The 10101-nt window shown below is 51.5% G+C and overlaps 1 protein-coding gene across 1 annotated transcript in view; it reads right to left on the bottom strand.

Moving 5' to 3' along the window:
* TJP3 (tight junction protein 3) overlaps positions 1-10101 on the bottom strand; it is a 41198-nt gene that overhangs the window by 20217 nt on the left and 10880 nt on the right. Inside the window, exons 2-5 of the mRNA XM_023512641.1 lie at positions 2613-2669; positions 2386-2495; positions 955-1057; positions 437-845 (exon numbers count right to left, since the gene is read on the bottom strand). Coding sequence (XP_023368409.1) covers positions 437-845; positions 955-1057; positions 2386-2495; positions 2613-2660 — 670 coding nt within the window. The 5' untranslated portion in view covers positions 2661-2669. The remainder of the gene's footprint in view (positions 1-436; positions 846-954; positions 1058-2385; positions 2496-2612; positions 2670-10101) is intronic.

The following is a 10101-nucleotide window of genomic DNA, read 5'->3' as shown; positions in this document are numbered from 1 at the left end:
CCAGCTACTTGGGAGGCTGAGGCAGGAGACTCACTTGAGCCCAGGAGCTGGAGGTTGCTGTGAGCTGTGATGCCACGGCACTCTACCCAGGGTGACAGCTTGAGGCTCCATCTCAAAAAAACAAAAATAATAAAGTCTAGAGGCCACCCACATCCCTTGACTAGGGGCCCCTTCTTCCCCCTTCAGAGCCAGCAGCATATAGCATCTTCCAGTCTCTCTCTGCCTGTCTCCTCTGACTCATATGAGAGCCCTGTGAGGACACTGGGCCCCCTGGATCATCCTGGATGACCTCCATCTCTTGACTTAATCCCACCTGAAGAGTCCCTTCTGCCATGTGAAGTGACACAGACACAGATCCCAGGCATTAGGATGGGGATGTCTGTGGGGGCTTGAACAGATGTCAAGACAGTGATGCTGTCCTTTTAGGGACACTAGCTCACCTGAGCACTGTACCCTAGTCCTGAAGCTGATCTGGCTTGACCTCCCCACTCACCTTCGCTGTCCCTTCTCCTCACCAGCACCGACTTCACTGGCTTCATCAGCACATCCTGCCTTGGCAGCCGCTTATAGCCAGACACCAGGGCCAGCCCATTGGCCTCAGGGCCACTGCCTGGGCTTCTGCGCCCACGGCTGCCAGCCCGGCTCCGACGGCCAGCCCTTGGCCTGCGGGAGCGCTCACTCCAGGAGCGACCAGAGCCACTGGATGAGTCACCCTCATAGCCCCGGCCATGGTCTACATCTTCCAGCCTCTGGGGCCCATCCTCCTCGTCTGAGTCCTGGCGCCCTGGGCTGGAGGGGCTAGTCTTAGTGGCAGGCAGCTGGATCTTCCGAGGACGCTTCACTGTCTGTCAGGGGAGACAAAAGGGGTCAGCTAGAGGCAGAGGCCAGGAGAGGCACTGCCCACCCACTGAGTGGCCCTGGGGACGGTCCCCTCCCATTTGGCAGCTCACTCACAATGTTGGCCATCTTGGTGCAAGTCTTGAGTATCTGAATGGCAACAGAGGAGGTGACATTCTCCATGGAGACCCCATTCACCATGACGATTTGGTCTCCTGTCCTGTGTGGGGAGGAAAGTAGGTCTTAGAAAGGCCTCACGGAGCAGCCCCTCACACTAGGGCTTCCCTGGGAGCCTGGGAGGGTCCCTGGCACCTCAGGTCTACAAGTCCTGGTCCTAATTCATTGTCATCCCCAGATTCACAAAGTCATTTACCCTTATGAGCCTCAGTTTTCTCATCTGTCAAATGGGGCCTCGTAGAACCCATTATAATAATAGAATAAAGCTGCAATTATACCTGGCATCTCACTTTTTTCAAGTTTCTCCCCTCCATCCACTTTCTGGGTTTTTTGCCTTTTCTTTTTCTTTTTTTTTTTTTTTTTTGGAGACAGAGTCTCACTCTGTCACCCTGAGAGGAATGCTGTGTCATCAGTCTAGCTCACAGCAACCTCAAACTCTTGGTCTCAAGTGATCCTCCAGCCTCAGGCATCCCCTCCCACGTAGCTGGGACTATAGGCATCCACCACAATGCCCAGCTAATTTTTCTATTTTTAGTAGAGATGGGGTCTCATTCTTGCTCAGGCTGGTCTTAAACACCTGAGCTGAAAGGGTCTTCCTCCCTCAGTCTCCCTAAGTGCTAGGATTATAGACTGAATCATTGCAGGTGCCCTTATTTTTTGCCCCTTTCTTGCTGTCTGTTTCATATTCTTTCTTTCTCTGAGCTGGTCCCCAATTCTAGGCTGAGCTAAGCTCTATCACTCACCAACCACTTGGGATCTGGAGCCATTTTATCAACAGAATTCCCAGCCTCCCACCCGCGAGGGCTCAGAACACCAGGTCTCTTTCCCTCCTGCTCAAAAAAGTTTCCAGAACTTGTTTCAGGAGGGCCCTGGGGCCACTATGATACTAAGAATTGCTGGCTCAGCGCCTATAGCTCAACCGGCTAAGGCGCCAGCCACGTACACCTAAGGTGGCGGGTTCGAATCCCCGGCCCGGACCCGCCAAACAACAATGACAGCTGCAACCAAAAAATAGCCGGGCATTGTGGCGGGTGCCTGTGGTCCCAGCTATTTGGGAGGCAGAGGCAAGAGACTCGCCTGAGCCCAGGAGTTGGAGGTTGCTGTGAGCTGTAATGCCACGGCACTCTACCCAGGGGGACAGCTTGAGGCTCTGTCTCAAAAAAAAAAAAAAAAAGAATTGCTATACAGGACCAAGAAGTACCTTGGGGAAAAGAAGGGCAAGTTGGTGACTGTCCTGCTGCCAACTCCAAGCCCTATGTTGACAGTGCTGGAAGGTGCCAGGCACTTTCCAGACTCCTAGCTTTGGCCCGCATAGATCTCTCCTCCTGACGTGCTCTGGCCCTGCCAGAAACCAGCTGCCTGGATACCTACCGTAGTCTGCCCTCAGCTGGCCCTCCAGGTACCACATCGGACACAACCACAGATCCACTGGGCCTGTCTCGGCCTCCAGAGATTGCAATGCCAAAGCCCCGGCGGGGGTCCTGAGGAGGAGAGACAGGAAGAGCTTTTGTTTCTCCCAGGATAAAGGGTCTCTCCTCCTTTGAGCTGGGACTGCTCTGACATGTCTCAGCACCTAGGCAGGGGGGAGCAAGCCTCACCTTGCAGAGTGTGGCTGTGTGCTGCTCCCAGATGGTCAGCTCCTCCATGTCTGCCACCTGGTCCAGGGGAACAGAAGAGATAGGTGTGAGGCCACACAGGCTCTCAGAGCATCCAGGGGTCCCCAACCCTGGTAGGGAGTCCAGTTCTGACATATCCATCATCAGAGCCTGTAGGCCAATTGCTACTTCTCTCAAGACCTCACTTTTTCATCTGCAAAATGGGTTTAAGCCAGTGATTCTCAAACAGGGGTGACTCTGCCCCCCCAGGGGACACTGAGCAATGTTTGGGGAAGTTTGTGGTGTCACAGTGGTGGGGGGATGCTCCAATGGAGTAGGTGGAGCACCTGCAGTGCCCAGGATGGCTCCATTCGAGAGAAACCAAATCCTCCAAATATCAGCAATGTTGAGGAAGGGGAGACCCTGATTTAAGTGAATCAAACAGTAGAGGGAGCAGAGAAAAGGCTATGCCGTTATACAACAGGTTTGGTCCTGCTTCAGAGCCTTTGCATGGGCTGTGCCCTCTGCCGGAACACTTTTTCCCAAATCCCTCACCTTCTTTGCCCAAATATAACCTCCTTGGTGAGGTCATCCCTGACCACCCTGTTTAGACCTGTAAACCTCTCCCCCACAACACAACACCTAATCCACCTTTTCCTTCACAGAACTAACAACCCTTTGCTCTCCCCGGATTCTCTAGGTTGGGTTTTTTGTTGTTGTTGTTCTTGTTTGTTTTTTGAGACAGAGTCTCAATCTGTCACCCAGGTTAGACTGCCATGGTGTTAGCCTAGCTCATGGCAACCTAAAACTGGGTTCAAGTAATCCTCCCGCCTCAGTCACCCAAGTACCTGGGACTATAGGTATTCACCATGATGCCTGGCTAATTTTTCTTTTTTTTTTTTTTTGTTTTATCTGGCTAATTTTTCTATTTTTAGTAGACATAGGGGCATGCTCTTGCTCAGGCTGGTCTCAAACTCCTGCCTTGAGTGCAGTAGTGTCATAATAGCTCACTGCAGTCTTAAACTCTTGGGCTCAATCGATCCTTCTGCCTCAGCCTTCTCAGTGGCCACAAGTATATGCTACCATGCCTGGTTAATTTTTCTATTTTTTGTAGAAACAGGGTCTTGCTATATTGCCCAAGCTGATCTCAAATTCCTGGGCACAAGCAATTTTCACAGCCTCTAGAATAGCTGGGACCACAGTGCATGCTAGCCCTCTAGGTTTTTATCTTATCTGCTACTGTCCATCTCCCGCTCTAGTGCATCAGCTATAGAAGGAAGAAATTTTTTTCTGCTTTTATTCACAGCCAAGTACTCAGTTCTCTATCTAGAAGTGTCTGGGTCAGGCAGGGATTCAATATGTGTTCTTTGAATACGTGAATGAATGAATAAATCACTTCCTTTGTGCCAGGTGCTTTGAACCTATTGTCTCATTTAACTCATTCATGGAAGGGGCATTCTGTTACCCCCATGTTACAGATGAAGAAACTAAGGCACAGGGCAGTGAAGTCACTTGCTGAGGCAAAAGAGTGCTGATAGAAGGTGGGGCCGTGGGACACCTCAGAACCTGCAGTGCGGATTCTTTTTGTGCCCATGGCTCAAGTGCCAGGTCACTGGGCCTTGACTCTACCCTCCCTTCCCTTCTGGGGGGAGGAGGAGCTTGTAGAAGCAACTCTCCTCCCCCAGACCTGTTTCCTGGAGTGACACAGCTGGTGGGTGATTCTCTCTCTCCCACCTTGGGCACACTCCAGGGCCTCATAAGCTGTAGGATCTCCAGGGAGAGCAACAGCATTCTTGGCTCCCCAGGAATGGGGAGGGTAGACAGGAGAGAAACAAACCTGAGGGCGAGGACCTACAGGACCTACCTTTCACCACAGAGAAAGGCCCTGCAGTTCCCAGAAAGCTGGGTCAGCCCTCATGACCAGCACTCAAACCCCATGTCCACCCCTGGCTTGCTGCCTGTTTCCCCATCTGTAAAATGGGCACCCCTGCCCTGTCTTTCAGGGATGTGGTGCAAGAGGAGAGCATGGAATTAATGTATGAAAAAGCAGAAGGAGCCTCTGGGAACTGGCAGCCACTGTTGTAAGAGGTAATAACAATGACATTCCTCCTTTGCATAATAATGTTACACTATTCCCCCCAGTGAGTGCTTTATGCTTTATCCATTTAATCCTCACGGCGACCTTACAAAGTGTTGCTGCTACTATTCCTACTTTATAGGGAAAGGGAGGCCCAGAGAGGTTCAATAACTTATCTAAGGTCACGCACAGCACCACTGAGGTGACCCTTCGTGTGTCCTTTCTTTTAATCACTTCCCTAAACTACCTGCTTGCTCATTTTTTTTTCCTGAGCTTATTTTTCAAAATGGTCCTTTTTTTTTTACTTGCTTTGATGTTATACTCTGTGTCACTACATAGCCCCTCCACCCTGAATGTTGATGTTTTGGTTTTATTTTAAGAACTGTAGGGAACCAGGGCCCTGGGAGGAAGATGGGGAGTGAGAGGGTGCAGGTGGCCCAGACTTGTCCCTGCTTGTGTGGGTTCATCTCCATGGATACCAGAGGCTTTTTCTAAAACTCTCTGGGGCTCTAAATGCCCTAGGGGTTAAACCTAACCCCACAGCCCACCTCATTCTGGTTTACCTCCAAACCTTAGCTCTGGCTGTCCCCTGTGTCTGTGACACCCTTCAGGGGAATGCCCCATAGTTAGCCCCTGTCACTGGAGGGTCTTGGCTCAAATGCCACCTCCTCAGCCCAGGTAACCAATTTTCTCTGGTATCAATCACTCCTTCCTGTTTTATTAGTTTGTATTCAGGGAATCTAAAACTACCTTTATCTGTGAATCATCATTTGGTGAAGTTCTGGTCTTTCCCCTTAGACCAGTGGTTCTTAACCTTGCTAATGCCACAGCCCCTTAATACAGTTCCTGTAGGTCTCAACCCACAGGTTGAGAACCACTGCCTTAGACTTGAAAGGCATAGCATGTCTGTCTTTCCCGTACTTAAGGCCCAGGTGATTGGCGCATCAGCGCCTCCAATCCAACTTCTTTTCAAGCACCTTGGCAAACTCCTATTCAGCCTTCACAGCCCCAGTAGCACTTTCTCTTCCTCCGGGAAATGAGTCATCAACCTCCACCCCCATGCATACATCTTACATCCCTCCCTCTGGCCCAGTGGTGATTATGGGGCCCTAGGATGTCAGGATCTTGCTGTGTTTGCCCAACACCCTCATGAGAGGCAGTGCCAGGGGCAGGTTCCCAGCACTGTCCCCACAGGACCAGCCATGGTGGGGAGGAGTTTGAGAAACAGGTAAATACTGGAAATAAAAGGCACTTGGGGCCAGGTGGCAGTGGCTTGCAGCCTGTAATCCCAGCACTTTGGTGGTCTGAGGTCAGAGGATCGCTTGAGGCAAGGAGTTCGAGACCAGCCTGAGCAACATATTGAAACCCTGTCTCTACAAAAACAAAAAGCAAAAAAGCACTTCAGGCAGGAACTCAGCAAGATGTGTCCTGAGGTCCTTGCTCCCTTAACCCTACCACTATCTAAATATGCTGGGGTGGGGGTGGGGAGCTGGTCCTTTGTCCCAACCTCCCCCCACAGAGCTGCACCTGGACACAAAGACTGCAGGGGAGATGCCCAGAGGGACCCCCAGAGGCCTTTTAACCAAGTCACACAGCAGGCTGTCCTCTCTGCCCCACCTCCAGTCCTTGCCCCACCTTCCAGAACAATAGTTGAGGGGAGGGTTGCAGGAAACAAAGGTTGGGAAGGAGACTTGGAGAGACTTTCCAGGGAGTCCAGCAGGAGTTGGTAGTGGGAAACAGAACTGCCCGGCCACAGAGTTTGGGGATGGTGTAGCCACACACCCACTTCAGACCCTTCTAGAGCCCAATCTGAGACCCTGGATGGGGGTATGAAGAAGCTGGTTGGTGTCAGGGGTCATGACAGTGAGGTACAAGGAATTGAGGTACAAGATACCAGGGATTGCCCACTCCGACCACCCCAGCTGGTTTGCTGGTCCCAACTGCTGCCTATCCACACAAATGGCTCTCTGTACACAGTTGGCACCCAATAAATTGTTGAAACAGTCCTGCAGCCTCTCCACATTCTCCAAAACCACCCTAGTCCACAAAAGAACTCATTGCCTACCTTTCCACCTCGAGTGCAAGAGCCAAACACTTGGGGACCTGTATGAACTTCTTTGCTGAGAACCAACTGTGTGCCAGGTTCTTAAAACATTTAACTCTTGGAATCTTCCTCATGCTCTTCTTTAAAATGACGATCACCCGTTTTACAGATGAGGTTCAGAGACTCACTGCCTCAAACTTACATACTTGGCAGAAAAACCAAAATTTGAACCCAGATTGAGGGTAAGGGATGCTGACAGAGGAGGCCGCTTTCTGAGGCGGGGTTCTGGGGGGTCGGTGTGGGGGTACGTATGCAGCTTAATATGCTGTAACCTCGGGCTAGCTACCTCATTCCCCTGGGCCTCAGTTTCCCTACCTGTTACGTAGGTAGAGAGTGTTCTGGAGTCTTGGGTGCGACTCCCAAACCGTGCCTTGCTCCTACCCCAGACCGATCCCCTCCCCCTGCCGCCTTGGCGGGCTACTCGCCTGGAATCTCACCGCCATGGTCCGCCCCAGGGCTCTCCAGCGCCCCTGCCCGAGGGGGGCCTGGAAACAGTCAATCAGCCCCCAACCCCGGGTTAGGGGAGGATGCTGGGGTGGGTCTCGGCGGGATAGGGGTCCGGCTGTCGCCCTCCTCCCGCCAGCTTCACAGCTCCTGACTGCACCTGCCCCTCTTCCTCCTCCAGGTCCCCGGTCGGCCCCGCCCCTGCCCAGACCCGCCTCCGGGACGCCTTCGGACTCTCCCGCCACCTCCTCGCATTACAGGATCCAGGCCCTAGGGTAGAATAAGCAGACCGGGTTTTTAATCCAACCAAGCACCTGCCTGCACCCTGGCCTGGAGACCGGCCAAAAACTGCTGCAAGGAAGGCCTGGCAAGAAACATCACTGCGTTCGGAATGGAGCCCGCGATTTGGAAGATTTTTTTTCCATCCGCGAAATGGGCATATTTTGAGGTTTATCTGGGATACCTCTTGGATCAGGAATTTGTCGAGGGCCAGAGACCTCTGGAGCATACGACTAGTCGTTCTCAGGTCACTTATTTTCAGGAGGTTTACCTCACTTCACAGATGGGAAACTGAGGCCCCTGAGAGGCCAGGGGCATGGATTTTATGAAGATGCGCAGCAGCCACCACTCAGTTTTCATATACTCCTAGCCTCCGAGTGTCTGCACACCCAGCTCTGGGCTGGGTCCCCCGCTGAAGAGGGGAGGGAAGAGGAGGGGCGGGAGGAAATTCTTTAGGTTACTAGAAGCAAAGGTCGGGCTTACTTCTCACCCACCGCAGCCCCACCCTCAAGGCCACTGATTCCTAAGAGATTCCTAATGAACCACCTACTAAGGATGGGACCGGGATTGGAAACCCTCTAGCTGGGAGCGGGGAGGAAGAAGTCTCCCTTGTGGGCGGAGCTCTGAGAGGCCCAACCCACACATTCCTTACTATTAAAATTTTTTCTCTGAGCTGGGCTCTGCCCCACCTTACCCCAAGGTTGAAGGGGCAAATCTGGACAGAAACACTGCTTCACAGCGTTATCCAGTCGGGGCTGGGCAGGGAGAGGAGTATCAGGTGGTGGCAAAAGGGAAGGCAGAAAGGAAATTCTAGGGGGTAAGGAAAGGCTTCCTGGAAGAGGGGAGCATTGCAGCTGGGGTTTTGAAAGTTGGTTAAGAGTTTGCTAAGTGGGCCCGGCACCTGTGGCTCAAGCGGCTAAGGCGCCAGCCACATACACCTAAGGTGGTGGGTTCGCATCCCCAGCCCGGGCCCGCCAAACAACAATGATGGCTGCAACCAAAAAATGGCCGGGCGTTGTGGCGGGCGCCTATAGTCCCAGCTACTTGGGAGGCTGAGGCAGGAGACTCGCTTGAGCCCAGGAGTTGGAGGTTGCTATGAGTGTGATGCCATGGCACTCTACCCCAGGGGGATAGCTTGAAGCTCCATCTCAAAAAAAAAAAAAAAAAAGAGTTTGCTAAGTGAACAAGACAATGTCAAAATCTTTAAAGCCCACAACAATTTCTCAACCCCTCCATTGCAAAATTACCCAAAACACTAGTCCAGAGACCCCTGTCTTCCAGAGTCAGCCCCTCAAGGGCTCCAAAGGCCCCCCAAGGCATAAACCTTTGCTGAAGCCCTTTCTAGGGACCCAGTTAAAACTTCAGCATGGGGGGGGAGGGTTCTAATCCCAGGTCTTTCATCTATTTGCTATGTGTATGTGACCTGTGGTAAGTTACTTCCCCTCTCTGTGCATTAACTTCCACATCTGTAATTGGGGAAAATAATACTCCCTACACCACAGAATGGTCAGGAGAATTAAAGGGGGCCTAGCATAGGACATAGATGTAGCCTGCTGCCCCATCCTAGCTGTGTGCCCTCATGCAAGCCACTTTACCACTCTGTGCCTCAGTTTCCCCATCTGCCAGCCTCAAAGGGTTAAATAAGCAAATGTGCATCAGATGCTCGGAAAGCCCTCACCAATGTTGGCTAGCTAGTACTATTACTTTCATTAGCAAGTTACTACCGATTTTTCATAGACAATGAAGTAGTGTCTAGAGACTCACTGAAGTAGCAGCCCAAGACTCACTGAAGTTTCCCCAGCAAGAGTTCCTGCAGCCTTACACTCCTTCAGGACCCATGCTGATCCAAGGGAGAAACACCCTTAACCAGGCTAAGGCTTGCTGAACACCTATTGTGTACCTACAGACAGCTCAGCTTTTTCCTCTGTGATGTCCAGCCATCAGCAGGTGGTGCAACAAATTATTTTAGGTGGAACAAAGTCAAAATTTTTTTAAAATAGCTGTGTGTTTATTTTAATGTTGTTAGGGAGTGTGTGTGTGGGGTTCCTTTGCTTCAATGTATCATAGGAAAAACGTAAGTTACTTACAGGCCCACACACATCTGGGTGCATGGCTGCAATCACTCGGGAGCTATTGATTGGCTCTGGCAAAATTGGACAAGTGGCTTGCAGGTGCTCAAAGCTGGTAGAAAATCCTACATTCCTGCTCTAGAAGCCTCCTGATCTCAGTACTATTATTTAAAAAATAAGTAAATTGAATTCATTATAATGAAATGAGGCTCCTGGCTCATGTTTATTGAGCATTTGGTTGGCTCCAGCCATAGTTACACTTGACACTCATATGCCCATTTTACAGCTGAGAAAACTGAGGCCAAATGGCAACTAACCAGTGGGATTTGGCCCTCAACACTCCAAACCAGCATCTCTCACTGGAGGGGTCCACACTTTCAGTGTTCAAAACTTAGAGGTGGGCTCAGCGCCTGTGGCTCAAGCGGCTAAGGCGCCAGCCACGTACACCTAAGGTGGCGGGTTCGAATCCAGAGCCCGGACCTGCCAAACAACAATGATGGCTGCAACCAAAAAAAAAAA

The sequence above is a fragment of the Otolemur garnettii genome, unplaced genomic scaffold (genome assembly GCF_000181295.1).
Source record: "Otolemur garnettii isolate 467f Iridium unplaced genomic scaffold, OtoGar3 scaffold00029, whole genome shotgun sequence".
NCBI classification, from domain to species: domain Eukaryota; kingdom Metazoa; phylum Chordata; class Mammalia; order Primates; family Galagidae; genus Otolemur; species Otolemur garnettii.
The sequence above is the reverse complement of the archived record's forward strand: the minus strand, read 5'-3'. Positions and strand labels throughout refer to the sequence as shown.